Raw genomic sequence first — 18,750 nt, 5'->3', positions numbered from 1 at the left:
GTTAGATGCGTATAATGAGGTTCATCCGAGGCTTATTCGTGCCCTTGAGGCGGGGCAGGCTAAGGTTGGTCCTGTCTACTTAGTTCTAATGGGTTTGTATGAGCTGATGCAGTATAGGTTGGCCTGTTTCAATCTGCGGGGATTACGTATGTGTCTAGGGCGCTTCTGAGTCTTCTTTACACGGAGAAGAACCTGTTTGAGGGTGTGTTGAGGGAGAAGGTTGATCCGGAGTATTTTCAGGAGGATCTGGCGGCGGCGTTGGATCAGGAGTTTCGGGATACGTTGGTTTTGTTCCAGTGAGATATGAACTTTGGAGTGACTCTTGGATCTATTTAGTTGGGTCAAATAGTTTCATAATGGAATGAAAGGCAAGAGAGGTGAAATGATACTTCTTAGTAAACGAATCTCTGCAGCTAGAGAACGGACGAGGAACATGAAGGAAGAGAACCAGGCACCCACCGCCAAATGCAGCAAGAGCTGCTAGCACTTCTCGGAAAACACTTGCCTACTTGATCTGTCACGACATCCGCGTGGGCAGATGACACCGTTCCGATCTGCGCCTGTCAGTGAGCGGGATCTGCAGTGCAACAGTGATGGACCTTGCGTTGAGGATTAACTGTACCAATGATGTGTCTCCGGAACGTTCGGATCCAGCACCCCAAGTCCTATTCAGGAGTCAGCTGCATCGTCAAAGAATGCGATGAGAACGGCGGTTTTGCATTACAGATATTCACACAGGGGGCGTCAGCTGGACTTGAAGGGGGATTTGAAATTGAACGACAAATATTCCGAAGGGTGGTAAGCTTGGAAGACGGAAGGCTGTCTGATCCAATCCAAAGGTATACTAAGCCAGATATTCTGTGGTCAAGGAACGAAAGCGCTCCTCGTAAGGTGCAAACTCTCTTGAAAGCTCCTGCATTCGCTCCGTGCAGAAACTTTACCTGCTTTCTCCGATTTAGTAGCCTAGATGACAGGTCAGATCAGCCGTCAAACCTCTTCACAGGGTTCGTGCCTGACTACATATTCCTCGTCCACTAGGAATTATCTTCATTTTTGAGCCTTCAGCCAGCCACCTGGACTGCGCGGAGACAATAATTCCCTCCTCATGGTATGGTTATACAGCATCTGCAGTCCAATACAGACTTTCCTTCATATGACTCATGTCCAAGGTCTGATTGAGTCCAATCGGCTTCCCAGCACACGACTAGATGAGGTAGTACTGTCATTGTCTCTGATTAAGCGATCCATACACAACACTCTCTCTAATGCGCCATGCCCCAAATGACCCTACTAAGTGACCCCGACCATTTTACTTGCGGCAGGTGGTTGACAAGTTAGACTACAATCTAATCAGTCTCACATTTCGATTAGGCAGCAATCTGCCGTACTCGGATCCGCGTTTTTTGATCTATTTTGCGCCTGCCTTAATCTAGGGCAACGAGGCATACATTAATTCCACCCCCCTGCGAGGTCTTCCAAGGTTGTTGTAGTCCTTTTTGCCCCTGGTGATACTTTCTATGTAGAGCCATATTACCAAGAGACAGCTCGGTTGTTAAGTTTCATAGTCGCGAGTGTAGTCCCTGCCGTCCCAAGCTCGAAAGAGAAATCCCCCCTTGTAGTCTTTCCAGGATACTACTAAGACCCGTACAGACTTCCTCGGTCGATCCAAGCAGGGGACCAGAGCTAGCTATCCCCACTTAATCTGAATAGGTATAATCAGCAACTCTTAATAGGTTGCTAACGATATCTATCCGCCCCACGCAGATGGACTTACTCCGTATTTGTCCCTCGCATCGGGTCCGGAGCCCGCTGGCCAGGGCAAGCGGCAGCAGCAACATCCGAGTGATGCCATGCCCAACTTTCTGGGTTACTGCCATACAGTCCGTCAAGCCTGGATATGGTGAAGGTGATGAAGTGAATAGCAGCGCGAGATGCTACGATATTAAAGGAGCCCAATTCGTCGTTTCAAGTCGAGACAGAATACTGAAATCACCCAGTCACCATGTCAGTCTCGACCATCTCAGAGTACGAATTCGGTGGCCGGTAGGTGTTCAATTTCCACTATGCGGATCGAGAGAGTAGCGGCTGATAGTCCTAGATGCGCCACTGTGGCATTGACCTTTGGTCTTCCAATTCTGCTCTATGGCTTTGCGTTTGACTGTAACGACTCGACGGGATGTCCAGCATTTCCGCCCTCGGAGGAGTTCAAGGAGGGACTATCTGGTCTTTTTGACTTTAAAGTGTTGGTTGCCGTTCTTGCTTACTACCTACTAACTCTTGGACTCTGGAGAGTGCTACCTGCTCAAGAGGTACATGGGACAAAGCTCGTCCATCATGATCGTGCACTGAAGTATCGTCTTAACGGTAAGTCTATTCCTACCACCTGTAATAGGCTGCGCTAATTTAAACAGCGTTGAAAGTTACCTCGGTCTACTTGTTGTTCTGCGGAATTGGAACTTATACGCACGGCGATAATTTCTTCCTCTGGACCTATATTGCCGACCACTACGTCCAGATCTACACGACCAGTTTGCTGATCAGCTATATTCTATCGCTCTACCTCTACACCAGCAGTCTGACTGTCGACACCCAGTATCCCAACCGTGCGCTTCGCGAACTAGCCCCAGCCGGCAACACGAAGAGCCCATTCTACAACTTCTTCATCGGCCGCGAGCTCAATCCCCGCGCCACACTACCCTTCTTCGGCGAAGTCGATTTCAAAAGCTGGTGCGGGATGAGCCCCGGCCTGACAGGGTGGCTCCTCCTCGACCTCGCATTCATGGCAAAGCAGTACCGCAACTACGGCTTCGTGTCAACAAGCATGCTCTTCGTGACCGCAATCCAGAGCTATTACGTTCTCGAGGGGCAGTATAACGAGGTTGGGTTTCTTACCATGCGCGATATCACCACTGACGGCTTGGGGTTTATGCTCGTCTTCGGCGACCTTGTTTGGGTGCCTTTTCTCTATTCAACACAGACCCGGTATCTCGCCACCTACCCGACCCCGATGTCGGGGACTCAACTCTGCGGCTTGTCGCTCTGCTTCGTTGTTGGCCTGTATATTTTCCGCGCGAGCAACGGTCAGAAGATCTTCTTCCGTACGCGTCCTGACGAATCCCGTGTCGTGAGCTTGTCGTATATCAAGACGCGCCGGGGGACCAAGCTCCTGACATCTGGGTGGTGGGGGGTTGCGCGCCATATTAATTACGTTGGGGACTGGTTGCAGTCGTTCCCGTTTTGCCTTGCAACTGGGCTTGCGGGGTATGTGGTTACCTCTGCAGGTGGGGGCATGGCTGCGGGTTGAACTGGGGAAGGGGCGTTTGAGATGCTGGATGGACGAGTGGTCGTGCAGGGTGCTGCGCGCGGGCGGGGGGTGGGGTTTACGTATCTCTATGCTGTGTATTTTGCGGTGTTGCTTGTGCACCGGGAGAGGAGGGATGATGCGCTGTGTTTGGAGAAATACGGGAAGGATTGGGAGGAGTATAGGAGAGTGACTAGGTGGAGGATTGTGCCGGGGGTGTACTAGTAGAGATGAAGGGAAGTATCCTCGTAATGTAGGAGTAGCTGGGTGGTTGTAGATATGTGAATATCCGGTGGGTGATGGTCCTCATGCTAGCTCTATTACCACTCTCTACTTTATCGGAAGAGTTGGTACTATATCGATGATATGAATATGAGATCCTAGCCTGTCTTATCTGACACGCGTGAGCGTAAAGTAGCCGCACCTTAATCACATCCGGCAGCACTTACCCGACTCTTACCCGCGCTGACGCTCCATGCTAGTTAATGCGGACTATCAGATTGGAATTAAAATCCGTGAGCATACAGCACTCGCACGGGTGGAAAGAAAATAGCCGATAGCTCAAGTAGAAGCGGGGAAAGACAGGGAAGCAGACAAGAATCTGTAGATCTGCTGCAGCAACGGACTTGGCATCGTCATTTAGCCGGGCGTGTTGCCAACTTATGATTGAGGGGTATGCATGAATAAATACCAGAGGCCGCGGATCTGGACGTTCGATGGAGTTACATATTTTCTTCTTCTTTGGGTATAGACAAGATTGCGTGTTCGTCAATTATGCAAATGCATACTGGCTATCTGGCTGTGGCATTAGCAAGCCTTTTGGAGCTCGCCAGCGGCAAGGCGTTGAGGGCATCCGCTCCAGCTACATTTGGAGTTGCAGAGGATGGAAGCACGCTCTTGCAGACGGGGTTTCCGGTAGGAAATGGGGAACTTGGAGGTACGTTGCTCTTTTCTGAGAGAACTAGAGAAAACTAACATAGGTTTAATCTTCTAGCCATCCCGTTCGGGCCTCCAGGAGCTGAAAAGATCAACCTAAATGTCGACAGTTTATGGTCTGGGGGTCCATTTGAGATTGAGGTTTGTCAATCACAGCCGTACCAAGCACTATCAACATATCCCAGTAATCCATATCGTTGCTGAGATACAACATATAGGATTATAGGGGTGGCAACCCTCAATCTCCTCGGTACGATGCGCTGCCTGGCATTCGGCAGAGGATTTTCGAGAACGGAATTGGTGGTATGTTTTTCTCAACAATTGTCAAGCCAAAGTATCCGAATCCTGTCTCTTGTTGAGATTGGCTAACAGTGTTCCAAAGGGATGGAAGAATTGCTCGGTACTGGAGACCACTACGGCTCCAATCGCGTGCTGGGAAATGTGACGATCAGCTTCGACGGAGCCGACTCGTACACAAACTACAAGCGTACCCTGGACCTCGCCGATGGAGTTCACAGGACAGTCTTTACCAGCGCCAAAGATGAAACTAGGTTCCAATCTTCAGTCTTCTGCTCCTATCCTGACCAGGTCTGCATCTATCATTTGGAATCAAAATCGAGGAGTCGGCTGCCTGTCGTCACGATCAACTTTGAAAATATCCTTGTTGATAAGTCCCTTCTGCACTCGACTTGTGAGACTAAGAGAGCTGCGCTCCGGCATTTCGGCATCACGCAGACTGGGCCGCCAGAGGGGATGAAGTACGCTGCTGTTGCGAGAGTCGATCCAAAAACAGCAGAGGCTAGCTGTCCAAGTGACGGATCGCTTCGAGTCTCTCCCAAAGGCAGTGGTCTCACAATCGTTATCAGTGCGGAGACAAATTATGACCAGAAAGCAGGCAACGAGGAGAGCGGCTGGTCTTTCAAGGGGAAGGACCCAGCACCAGTTGTTGATAAAATCTCTCGAGCTGCTGTGTCAAAATCCTACAAATCACTATTGCGCCGCCATGTCAAAGACTATCAAAGCCTCACGGGTGCATTCTCGCTCGAGCTTCCTGTGAACATTAAGGACAAAGAGCAGGACACGGCCGATTTGATCGCCAGTTACAACTTCAACAATACAGACGGAAACCAATTTCTCGAAAGTCTCCTCTTCGACTACGCCCGACACCTGCTCATAAGCTCTTCGCGGGCCAACTCCCTCCCCGCAAACCTGCAAGGGCGCTGGACCGACGGACTAACCGCGGCATGGAGCGCCGATTACCACGCAAATATCAACCTGCAGATGAATTACTGGCTAGCTGATCAGACCGGCCTAGCAAAGATACAGCACGCGTTGTGGAACTACATGGAAGATACGTGGGCCCCTCGAGGCACCGAGACCGCACGGCTCCTATATAATGCCACCGGGTGGGTTGTGCACAACGAGATGAACATTTTCGGCTACACAGCGATGAAAGAGGATGCGGGCTGGGCGAATTGTATGTCACCTTTTCCTGATTCCGCAAAGCATATTACCTAAAGTGACCGATGAAGATCCTGCCGCCGCCGCTTGGATGATGCAGCACATCTGGGACAACTTCGAATACACACAAGACAGAGCCTGGCTCGCGAAACAAGGCTACCCGCTACTCAAAGGTGTTGCATCCTTCTGGCTCTCCACGCTCCAAGAGGACACATTCTTCAACGACGGCACTCTCGTCGTAAACCCCTGCAACAGCCCCGAGACAGGGCCTACGACCTTCGGCTGCACGCACTACCAGCAGCTCATCCACCAAGTCTTCAACTCCGTTCTCGCGGCTCAAGATTTCCTCCCAACGCCTGACTCCCTGCACTTCATCTCCGCTATAACCACCGCCCTCTCAAAACTCGACAAAGGCATCCACCTAACAACCTGGAACGGCCTGAAAGAATGGAAACTCCCCGACTCTTACAACTACGACAACAAAAGCACCCACCGCCACCTCTCCCACCTCGTCGGCTGGTACCCCGGCTATTCCATCTCCTCCTTCGCAAACGGGTACTTCCAAAATAGCACGCTCCAATCCGCCGTGCGAGAAACCCTTCTCTCACGCGGGATGGGCAACGCCCCCGACGCAAACGCCGGGTGGGCGAAAGTGTGGCGCGCGGCGTGCTGGGCGCGCCTGAACGACTCCAGCACAGCGTATGAGCACCTTCGGTATGCGATTAGTGAGAACTTTGTGGGGAATGGGTTGAGTATGTATTCTGGGACTTGGCCGCCGTTTCAGATTGATGCGAACTTTGGGTTTGCGGGGGCGGTGCTGGCGATGTTGGTTGTTGACTTGCCGGTGGCTGTTGGTGGAGGAGATGAAGGTACTCGGACTGTTGTGCTGGGACCGGCGATTCCGAGGCAGTGGGGTGGGGGGAGGGTTAGGGGGTTGAGGTTGAGGGGGGGCGCGGTGGTGGAGTTTGGGTGGGACAGTAGGGGAGTTGTCGATAAAGTTAGGGTTGTGTCGGCGGGAAAGAACGGAAGAAGGGTGCGGCTTGTTAATGTAGAGGGCGTTCTTCTCGATGAGGTGTAAGGGCCTGGACGTATCCACTGAGATCCCAGAGAGTCAATGTCACGAATGATTCGGCTGGCGATGCCATCGGGTAGTTTAGGAATGAGGGTGTTGGATGATTGTCCTATAATCTACTAGGATCTACAAGGAAGACTGATCTGATGCACTTCAAGAAATGTAGATGCGGTTATTTAATGATAGACAGGTATGTGTGAGCCCGGAGTATCCATCATTTTATCCTTCCTCGGACTTCTTGGAACTTTCGTTGACTTGGCAGGCACATCACATAACAGGTAACCCTCCCACATTGCGTTCCTCATAATTGCATGGTTGTTTACTTGGGAAGGGCCTCGCCACCAGCACCCTCGCTTGCAGGAGAACCGTATCCGACGCCGGGCCACATTTTGTTACTATACACGCAAGTCAGCTGATGAAAAAGCCATGTGTAGCCATCTCAGGTCGAGCTCAACATCACTGCACGTACGGTGATTTAGTTGGGAAATTGGGGAATCTATAAAGCACCGTATGATTAGCTGCGACTTAGGAGAGAAGCGCCAACAAGCGCAAGGGAATCTGGAGAGCATACCTTTGAAAGTGTTTGGAAATGCTGGAGAGTAGTCTTCGGATTCTTGAATGTCTTGTTGTAGCAAAGAAAGGCAAGTGAAGTAGGTCATATTTATACCCCAAATGGTACCCTAAACACATATTCACGGACCGTACAGTACCCTTCTTCCCCGCATCCCTTTGCGGAAGTATGAGGCGCGACAGGGGGCGGAGGAAACGGTCACACAGGGTTGGTTGGGTTCGCCGGCGCTCCGGGAGGATTCACACCCCTGCCCGCCTGGGCATCAGCAGCTCGCAGTCCAATAGACTTTCAGAATTACCCCAGATCTGTTTCTTCATTAGACCGACAAGGAATAGCTTCCTTATCGTACGTTGGCAATACGGTTTCCGCCCCCAGCGGGACGTCAGCCTCCCACTTATGAGTCCAATCAGAGCAACCTCGATATGCTTCTGAGCGGGGTGAGGTATCAGTACAGGGTGGCATAGCAAACACTGGTCGCTCAGGAGCTGAGGGGTTGCTATGGTGTCATTATGAGGTGACGGTGCTGTACTGCAGAAGCACTGTGAAGAAGTACATGTGCCAACAGCCGCCTCAACTTTGAGATGCGCATGAGCTTGGGGGCCCATCCAAACTGCATCCACGATCACACCCGCTGCAGACTGCCGCATTTGTAGATTCAGAAGTAGATTGACTCTGAGACTGGGAGAGATTCATCCGCGTACTAGCAAGCTGATTCGAGAGCATTTCCGCTGTGGAGCGACTAGAATTCCACCATTAGTCTACGGGGGTAAGACAGGCAAAGTACGGACGAGTACACAGCTTCTTCCTACCCCTCCCAGAGAGAATGTCGAGGGACTTTGCATCTATCGCCATCGATTCTGCTTGACACGCAACCGACATTTCGGGCCCCAGTTGCCCACACCAGGTCATCCAAACCTGATACGACTGTTCAGCTACAAGTTAAAACTTCTAAGAGAGAAATCCTTGAACCTATCTCTATCATGATCTCTATACTCCTAGGCTGCGCGGTGCTTTACCTCATTACGTGGCGGGTATGGCGCTTTACAGTTCGTCCGTCACTGAACCCCGAAGAACCAGAGGAAGTTCCATATTGGATTCCATGTATGTCTCCTGATTCGAACCTAAGGCGCTTGCACATCCAGAGCTAACACAATTCGCCCTTAGATCTTGGTATATTCTGCATCCATAACCTTGGTGTTAGGGTATCCCCTGACGATGTACTCTAGGACCATTCTTTTCATTTCGTAATCTTGATAAAGGCATCACCGAGGCAATGTACTGACTACCGCATTATCTTAACATGGCAAAGTGTCTGACGTGTTTTTTAGTAAGAGATTCAACAACTCGAGATCTCCATTCCTTGTGACTCTCTTCGGGTCACCCCTATACATCATCTCCGATCCTGTCGACGTGTCCGAGGTCAACCGGCAATTCAAGGCGTTTAACCTCGAACCACTAGCACAGGAGATGCTCCTGAAGTTTGAGATATCCAAGCCATCTGTTGAAAACCTCTTTCGTCCCATTGACGGAGGAAAACGTGCTGGTCCGCTCCACGCTATTGACAAGGTGATCGACGTCTACAGACAGCATATCAGCCCTGGCAAGGAGCTAGACAATTTCGTCCAAGGCGACATCATCCCCCGCTTTGCCGCCATTTTGAGCCAGACTGAGCCAGGGCTAAGTACAGACCAAACAATCACCATATCCCTTCATAAACTCTGCGCGCAGGCGTTGATCAACGGCGTTGTCGGAGCTTACTATGGGGATATTATTCACAAGATTCAGCCGAACTTCGCAGGGCGCTATATGGCCTGGGAGACCACAAGCTGGAAGTTCCTCATGGGCCTTCCCAAGTTCCTGAGTAGAGATATGCTGGCGGCGAAAGATGACATGATCGGCCTTTTCGTGGAGTACTTTAGCCTTCCACCAAAGAAACGAGGACACTCAAACTTCTGGGTTTCGTCCGTCGAACACATATTCCGCGACCTCGATCTCACAACCGAGGAAATTGCCCGCATGTTCATGCTGCACACTTCCTCGTGCGTGTTCAATCCCCTCCCCGAGAGTCCTATCCACGTACGCTCTGCTAATCCTGTTCCGACAATAGCATCGTAGGAAATATGTACAAACTATCCTTCTGGCTCCTTGCCCACATCCTGCATGATCAACACTTACTCCGCTCTATCACCCTCGAAATCAAACCCGCCAATAACCTGGACACACAAGCCGTCGACCACACATACCTAACCGAGAACTGCCCGCTGCTCGACTCACTCTACAGCGAGGTCCTCCGGCTGATCGTCACAAGCCCGATGACACGCTATGTCTCGCAAACAAGCACCATCGGCGGGAAGACCCTGAAGGAAGGAAGCAAGGTTTTGGTATGCCGCACCCCCCAGGACGTCTCCAACTGCGATAATCATTATCACCTCCTCCGGTTGACCGTTTCTACACGGGAACTGACATGCAGCCCAACTCTTGACTAGATAATATACCGCCAACTCCACCTCGACCGGGCCACCTGGGGCCCCACCCCCCAGATTCTACAGCCAGACCGATTCCTACACGACAAGACGCTCAAGACGAAAGTCGCTTATCGGCCTTGGGGCGGCGGCAAGCACGTGTGTCCCGGCCGCTATCTCGCAAAGAAGGCGGTTTTCTCTTTCATTGCGCTGTGCCTAGGGCAGTATGAGGTTGAGCTGGACCGCACGGCTGGCGATCAAGCGTTTCCGGGCGCGGATCTGGCCAAGGCTTCTGGTGTTGCTAATATCGCGGATGGGGAAGATGTTATGGTTTCGGTACGGAGGAGGGCTTAGGGAGATGGACTGCGTTGTTCATTGGGTCTGAGGGAGGTGTATATTCGACTGATGGACTCAAGTACCCAAGACTACAGAGGATGACATATCTGAGTGGCTATTTCAGGGACTACCCGCGCAGCCAAATCCTACTGCTCCTGTGTAAGTCTACATCATGTCAAGCCACCTCATGTTTTAACGCCTCTTCTGTGGAACTTTGCGATTGAAAGATATCCCACCTGACATTGTGGCTGGAGGCTCCGAAACAGTGACACTGGACACGAGAGATGAGGTGTTGTCATCCTATAAGAAAACCAGAACCTTCTTCTGGATTACTTAGTTTGCACTGCTACGGAACCAATAAGGAATGTCTTCAGTATCACCTGGAGACCGCCACTGAGCGTTCTGTGCTTCGTGTCTTAGTCATGTGGTTATTGAACAAGCTGTAAGAGCATGGATTGTACATCAGGGTACACAATCGATCACCAATTCTTCCTCCACTTTGGAAAATAATAGGGTCACTTTTTCCGATGGCACATTCGATACCTAGATCATATTAGTCCAGATAATATGGCAGGAGCAAATCGGAGTGGAACTTGCATTGTTTGCCAGTCGCTTGAACGTTGTGTTATTCTGAATTTCACGACCAAGATTGGCGTAAAAGTCCTCTGTCGCTGTATCAGGATTATCAATGTACTCCTTGTTCTCCTGCTGAAGGGCATTCAATACGATAATCAAACTTGGAAGCAAGTATTGATTAATCGTGCCGCGGGCTCCGACCTATCTCCAGTGGAGCAGTTTCTCAACGCTATATGCCAGGCTTTTTGGGTTTTTGGTAATCATACATATCACGTCACTGGAGATATAGAGGAACTTAGGGTATAAACGAGTCAGTTACCCGCATTCGGTCCATTGTTCCTTTTTCAACCTAGTATGAGCGATACAGGGCCTCTCTATACTATTTTGTTTGGTGCTTAACAGCCGCAGGTGTACTGCTCCCAAGGCCTTCACTGTTCGCATAGAATATATGCCGCTCGCTGTTCAATGACTGGGGGTCAACGTATAAATTCACTTCACCCGTTGTTGGCTTATGGTCGTTTCTCATTCCGGGCGCTGGGGCTTTGAACTCGTCTAGCTTGTCCTCCTCGAGTCCCGCACTGGCGATCAATCCTCGAACTTTGCGATTGAAGGTCAGTTTTATCTGTGATGGACTTCCGGTAGGCGCACACGACTCACTTATGGTAGACTTTCCCGAGCCAGTTTCCCCGGTGAACGCAACGACACTGGGAAAGACTGTGTTCGTTGCGACACGAACGCGTGACTTTTCCACAAGGTCGACAAACCTCTCTTTTTCGATGATCGCTCCAACCTCCCCACCGTTATCTGTTTTCTCAATATGATACCCAAACCATTTAGTCTTTTCATCGGCCTTGAAGTATTCTTTTCCAAATGACAATTCCAAGCCCTCTCATGAATCGTGACTTCTAGGAGCTCTTCTTGTGCTCGGAAAAATTCTTCTCCAAGTGGATATTGTTGAGGGATCACAGAAGAAACCAGCACCACAGTCTAGACATCTCGTTTTGCCTTCAACCTCCTCGCATTTTGCACACCTCGTATGTCCCATGGTGAAAGCGTATGCGTCAAGAGAATTATTGCACCAAGAGCCGAGAGCTTTAGGATATAAGAGCATCGGATTTAACTAACTTATGTACCAGCGCTTATAAAATATCCACAAACAATCAATGACTGTCACATATCTGTATGCACTGGATAACAAAACGAGCAAAAAGGGTGGATTAACCTATGCGGAATCAGACTCTCGAATAAGCAAGTATAAGTCATTTGGCAACTACACGTCACTGGCGATAGCTCTTAAGGGAGAATGAACCAGGATACCGTGTTTAACCGCCTGCCGATTGTTTCTATCTAATAGTTGATTTTGTAGACTACTGTTACGGAAGAACAGACTTCTACTTCTTCCTAACCCTGGTAACCTCTTGTAAGCTTGCAATATTTAACTTAACTTATTTAATCCCTTCTTTAAATAGCTTCTTATCTAACTAGTATAAAGAGTTATAATTAGGGTTAAGCTTAATTAAAGTAAGTAAGGTTAAATATCTTATATATAAAATACTTATAAAGTAGTTTATCTAAGTATATTACTATTATTAAAAGTAACTCTAAATAATAGTATAGTATTAATTATAAAGAATAAGTCAGACTAAATATAGTAGTAATAAGTATTCTTAAATATCCTTAATTAATATATTATCTAATATACCCTTTATAATTTCTTTTTTAATATTTTAGTAGACCTTGTTATATACTATTTATTACAGAAGAACTAACCTCTAGCTTCTTCCTGTAAGGACACATGAACATCCTGCCAGTGCTGACTCAGCCGCGGGCTGACTAAGCATACACTGACTTCAGAATCCTTGTGGAGCAAGATTCTGAGCCTTAGTATTAATTTATACTATTTATATAAGCCTTAAAAATAGCCCTTATTTCTTTATTAAGCCTCTAAATCCTAAATATACTAATTTAACTAAGTATATAAGAACCTTTTTCTTATAAATTTAATACTTTACTCCCGCGAATCAGCCTATTTATACTATTAGAAAAATTAAAGAGATCCTTATAATTAGCTTAAATCCCTAAGAGAATAGGTTAAGTACCCCCTATAAAATAGGATAGCTTTATAATAAGTACTTCCCTAGTAAAGAGACTTATATCTAGTAAGATTCTTACTTTTAAATTATAAATAGCTAGTAAGGAACTATTAATTATTAAGGAATAGTATATTATAATACTTAAGTATAAGCTTACTACTTATAAATAACTTACTAAGCTTAATATATGTAAGGACACGCGAATGTCCTGCCAGTGCTGACTCAGCCGCGGGCTGACTAAGCGTACACTGACTTCAGAATCCTCGTAGAGCGAGATTCTAAACCTCAGCATTAATCTATATTATTTCCGCGATCCTTGAAAACAGCTCTTATTTCCTTATTAAGTTCCCGAGTCTTAAATACGCTAATTTAACCAAGCCTATAAGAAACCCCTTTCTTATAATTTTAATGCTTAACCCCCGCGAATTAGCTTATTCATAATATTAGAAGAATTAAGGAAATCCTCGCGGTTAGCTTAAACCCCTAAGGGAACAGGTCAAGTACCCCCCGCGGAATAGGATAGCTTTATAATAAGTACTTCCCTAGCAGAGGGACCTATACCTAGCAAGACTCTTACCTTTAAATTATAAATAACTAGCAAGGAACTATTAACTATTAAGAAATAGCGCGCTATAATACTCGAGTATAAGCTTACTACTCGCAAGTAGCTTACTAAGCTTAATATACTTAAGTCTTATAAGCATGCCTGTTAACTATTTAAAATAATTTATAAGGGCCTTATAAAGAAATATTTGCCTAGAGTCTACTTATTATTAAAGAGTATACTTTACTTAACCACTAACTACGCTAATTACTAGATATTTTATAACTAGATAAACATACTCGCGAAAATAAACTAGTTTAATAAAGAAGACAAGGTAAACTATATAATACTCTACCTAGATAATATATTTACTATCTTATAAGGAGATAAAAGCTCGCGTAAATATTATAAAGAAGGTTAGGATAGTCTATACAACTTCTTTAAAAAGTAACTAGGAAACCCGCGAAATAGACTTTAGAAATTATAATCTACTATTTTCCGCGCCCGTATAAAGCCTAATAAGAAGACTAAATTCGCGTACCTTAAGTAGTTTAATAAGATAATTAGCGAATTAAGTAAGAATATAAAGGATCCTAAGCTAATTTAGCTTTATATATTCTATAAATTATTACCTTACGAGACTTAATAGTAACTCTATAAATAACTAGAAATATTATATAAATAATAAGACCTTATAAACATAGCTATTAAGCTTTAACCTCTAATCCGCGCTAGTACTAATAATAGCTCGCGAAGATTAAATAATAATAGCCCTAGCCCTGCGAGGGGATAGAATAGTAGCTATAAATATAGTAGTTCCTACTTTCTAGGAGGGTATTTATAAGGGTTACCTAGTAGTCCTGCTAGGAACTAAGGTTTATAAAATAAATATTCTAAACCACTTGCTAACTAGGTAGGATCCCGTGAAGAAAGGTTTAAGGATCAAAATACTTATTATAAATATTATAAAAATAAGTACTAGGTAAAGAATTACCCCGTGCAGGAGGAGAGTTAATCCTTTATATAAGAAGACCTTATTATTTATACTTACACGAAAGACTAAGGGTTTAAGGAGGCCTTAAGCAAGTACTTTTATTAAGCTCCTTTACTAAAGGTAGCTATAGTTAGTCCTTTATAAGAGTACTTTAGTATTTTTTTTACTAAATATCTTTACTAAGCTCCTCTACTAGAGGTGGCCGCGGTTAATATCTTAGCAGGAAAACCTAAGGTCTTACCTACTAGTACTAAGCTATTTATAGAGTAAAAATAGCTTCCTACCTTAGTTAAGCTTAGTAATAATATTATTTATATCACGCGAGTATTAGTAGATAGTAGTAGTATAATAAATATTATACCCGCGACGTTAGCAAAGTAAGTAAGCTAGAAGATATTATTATAATAGGTTTATATATTAATAGTAAATAACTAGGAACTTTAGAATAAAAAAGTAGTAAAGGCTAAGATAAAGCTTAAAAACTCTTATAAAGTTTAGAAAGTCTTCCGTAAACTAGCTATATTCTTGCTAGATATCTTAGAGCCTCTCTTAAATATTATTTAGATAGAACTCCGCGACTTAAAGACCTGCTAGGCAAATAAGATCCTAAACTTCTATAATAGTTCCCTCTTAGATATTTTTATAATTACTATAGAAGAGATAAGTACTACTTATAATCTATCACAGATATAAGTTCTCTAAGTTAGCACGATCTAAATAAATAAACTATTAATAGAAAATATTCTTAAATAATATTATAAATTTGCAGATATCTTCTTAAACCACGAATTAGAGAAATTACCTTTATATTATAAAAGAATTAACTTGCAGATTAAACTAGAAAAAAGTAAGGAACCACTATTTAGCCCCTTATATAATTACTCCCCTTATAAAGTACTAGCTATTCGCGAGTATATCTTAATAATACTCGTGAAGGGGTAGATCTAATTATCTAAGTTACCTATAAAAGTACTATTATTCTACGCGCTAAAGAAGAATAGTAGTATCTATATATACGCGGACTACTATAAGCTAAATACTATTACTATCAAGAACTAGTATCTATTACTATTAATAAACAAGATAATTAGGAAACTTAGCAAGGCTAAATAGTTTAGTTAATTTAACCTCCGTAATATATTTAATTAGATCTGTATCCCTCGTGGGCATAAGTAGAAAATAGCTTTCTAGATAAAATACGGGTTATATAAATATTATATAATACTATTTAGTTTAACAAACGCCCTTATAGCATTCTAAGGATTCGCGAACTAGGTATTCCGTGATATCCTAGACATATATATTATTATGTACCTAGATAATATAATTATATTCTCGCAGACACTAAAGGAATATTATTAATAGGTAAAAAAAGTTTTTAATAAATTATATAAGGCAAGTCTATATTACAAGCAAAGTAAATATAGCTTCGCGGTAACTAAGATTAACTTCCTTAGATATATAATCACGCTAGAGAGTATTAAAATAAAACCCTTGTAAGTAAGTATTATTATAAAATAGCCTATGCCTAGGACTGCTTGTAATATTCTTATATTTATTAGCTTCGCAAATTAGTACTACTACTTTATAAAGAAGTACTCTTATCTTATAGCTTTACTTATAGATTTATTAAGGAAGTCTAGTAAGCAAGATACCCTGTAGTCTATTAAGAATCCTAGGGATATTATAATAAATAAAACTCGCGAATTATTCTAGAAGATTAAAAAAGCTTTTTATAAGATAGTAAAACTAACTTATTAGAATAAGTTCTTTTTTATATAATTAGAAAGTAATGCTTCCGGCTAGGTAGTCTGCGATATATTAACCTAGCTATAAAAAAATAGTATATAATACCTAGTAGTATTCTTTTCTAAAAAAATAACTATTACTAAGTATAATTATAGTATTAGCGAGCAAGAACTTCTAGCTATTATAAAATTATTCCGCGAGTAGCAGCACTACCTAGAGGGTAGTTATAAAGAAATAAAAGTTATTATAAATTATAAAGTATTATAGAACTTTTAGTTATAAACTAAAGCTCTCTCGTGAATATAAATCTATTAGTCCTAGTTCTTAGCAGGATTTAGATTTAGGATAGTTTACCACGCGGGTAAGCTTAACTTAATAAATAGCCTATCGCGCAGGGTAGACTATATAAAATCTACTTATTATAAGGATAAGCTAGAATACTAAGAGCGTGCCCTTAGTAAGCTATAGAATTAGCTTGGCCTATCCACGAAGCAGGCTATAGCTATAGTACTAGCTTTAAAATAAATACTTGTACTATAAGAATCAGGTAAGGGACTAGTTATAAGGATTACGATAGTTAATAAATCTAATACTAGGTAGTATTAAACTACGCGGGTAACAGCCCGGTATATCTCGTATAATAAAGAACTATTTTGCAAGGACTCTTCTATTAAGTTACTAGAGAAGCTTCTAATACTACTAGAAAATAACCTTATTATACAAGACATCCGCAAAGGCCTAGTAAATCTTAATACTAAGTATATTATATTTAAAGAGAGTAGATTAGAGCTAAGCCTCTAGTTAGATAAGGATAGTATATTTTATTATAAAGAAAAGATATATATCCTGGACTAGTATTTCCTGCGCCTTAAAATACTTGCGAAGCTTTATAATAATCCTTTAGCAGGATACTTTATTTTAAAAAAAATCTAAGAGCTTATTTATTAGTAATTCTAGTGGCCACACATATATAAGTTTATTAAGGAATATTATTAGAGCTGCGTGGTATACTTAGATATAAGGATTAAGTATAATAAGTAGCAGGGCTTGTTATAGCCCTTACTAGTCCCCGCGGGGATATAAAAATAGATTAGTATAGATTTTATTACTAATTTACTAGCTAGTATAGGGATCACGGATCCTAACTAGTAGCTATATAATATAATTCTTATTATTATTAATTATTTAAGTAAGATAGCTTATTTTATCTTAGTTCGTAAGATAATTAAGGGAGCACAGCTCGCGGAGATAATACTTTATAAGGTAATTTACTTATATAAAATACCCGCGAATATTATAATAAACCGCGGATCAGTCTTTATACTAGGGTTCTAGTCTAACTTAATATATTATCTTAAGATTAAGTAGTTATTAAGTACCGCGTACTATCCGCAGATAGATAGCTAGATAGAATACCTAAATAATATCTTAGAATAATACCTGCGAAGTTATATTAACTTTAACTAGGATAACTAGGTTAATTTCTTGCCGCTCGCGGAGTTTATATATAATAACTTAGAGCAGGTATTAATAAGTACTACTTTATTTTATATAAAGATAGGTAAGTACCCTCGCGTGCTTGTACTAGATACCTAACTAGATATCTAGGATATTATAGAAAAGAGTATTATAAATTATATAACTAGGTTATAAGGGATCCGCGAAGGCGCTGTTAAGGCTTTAGAAAAGGCCCGTGAGTACTAGAAGAGGTATTATAATAAGAAGTATATTACTAAGATCTTTAAGGTTAGCAAGCATATATAAGTTAGCATAAAGAACTAGTTTTTAGCGCGACTATCTCGCAAGCTAGATATACTATTCCATGGAGCTTAGCGAGTTATTAAATATATTAGATAGAATATGTACTATTTAGACTTGCTTATAAGGCTAAATATCTATAATATCTTTTATATTTTAATACTTCGCGAGTATCAGGAAATAAAAGGAGTTAATTTTATAAAATAGTTCTTTATACGCCCTGCAGAGGTAGATAGTAGTTATTATATATTTAAAGCTATCCTTGCAAGGAAAAGAAATAAGAATAATTATAAATAGCTATACTAAGTTAAATAGAAAAGATATAAGCTAAGTAAGAATAATATTATATAAGAGCCTGCGAGCTACTTAAGGTATCTATAGATATTTAAGAGATTTATAAAAGAAGTTAAAGTAGCAGAAAAACCTTTAAATTTTATAATAATAATATTATAAAAGGATAAAAACTAGGCTACTAAGGATATATATATACCTAGCCTAAAATAAACTCTATAAATAAATACCTAAAAATAAAAAGCACAAGTAGGGCGAGGTATTATTATTATATATAGTTATACTAGCAGGTTAGCAGCTAGTATTATTACAAGCTTAAGAAGTATTACAGGCTTATTACATATTTTAGTAAGAGGTATAGTATATAAAATATCTAAATCTAATAATAAAGCTCTATCCACGGAAGCAAGGCTCCTCTTATTAGATTATTCCTAATTAAAAATATACTAATAAGCCTATATAATACCTAGGCGAAGTTAGACTAATACCTGGTTCTTACTACGCAAGAGAGTAAGAAATACTATAGTAAAGGTAGTTATTATACTTCTGCCTAATCTTACTAGAAATATATTCCGCGAATATAGGCCTACGCCTTATAATACCCGC

At 42.9% G+C, this 18,750-nt stretch overlaps 3 protein-coding genes across 3 annotated transcripts; all 3 read left to right on the top strand.

Moving 5' to 3' along the window:
* Positions 1-2,002: 2,002 nt before the first annotated feature.
* Positions 2,003-3,304, top strand: BJY04DRAFT_217800 (ERG4/ERG24 ergosterol biosynthesis protein; the record flags this gene model as incomplete). Its single annotated transcript, XM_073716142.1, has 3 exons — positions 2,003-2,043; positions 2,099-2,364; positions 2,412-3,304. 3 exons carry the CDS (start codon positions 2,003-2,005, stop codon positions 3,302-3,304), a joined length of 1,200 nt encoding a protein of 399 aa, XP_073571547.1.
* Positions 3,305-4,081: 777 nt separating this feature from the next.
* BJY04DRAFT_227529 (glycoside hydrolase family 95 protein) lies at positions 4,082-6,776 on the top strand (the record flags this gene model as incomplete). Its single annotated transcript, XM_073718646.1, has 5 exons — positions 4,082-4,238; positions 4,296-4,378; positions 4,456-4,540; positions 4,620-5,714; positions 5,770-6,776. The coding sequence occupies 5 exons, from the start codon at positions 4,082-4,084 to the stop codon at positions 6,774-6,776; spliced, it is 2,427 nt and encodes an 808-aa protein (XP_073571546.1).
* Positions 6,777-8,321: 1,545 nt separating this feature from the next.
* Positions 8,322-10,157, top strand: BJY04DRAFT_207246 (cytochrome P450; the record flags this gene model as incomplete). Its single annotated transcript, XM_073713833.1, has 4 exons — positions 8,322-8,446; positions 8,670-9,380; positions 9,449-9,722; positions 9,828-10,157. 4 exons carry the CDS (start codon positions 8,322-8,324, stop codon positions 10,155-10,157), a joined length of 1,440 nt encoding a protein of 479 aa, XP_073571545.1.
* Between the last annotated feature and the right edge of the window lie 8,593 nt (positions 10,158-18,750).

This window comes from Aspergillus karnatakaensis (genome assembly GCF_047715665.1).
Source record: "Aspergillus karnatakaensis strain CBS 102800 unplaced genomic scaffold BJY04scaffold_22, whole genome shotgun sequence".
In the NCBI taxonomy this organism is placed as follows: Eukaryota; Fungi; Ascomycota; class Eurotiomycetes; order Eurotiales; family Aspergillaceae; genus Aspergillus; species Aspergillus karnatakaensis.
Note: the sequence above shows the minus strand (reverse complement) of the source record. Positions and strands in the feature narration are given on the sequence as shown.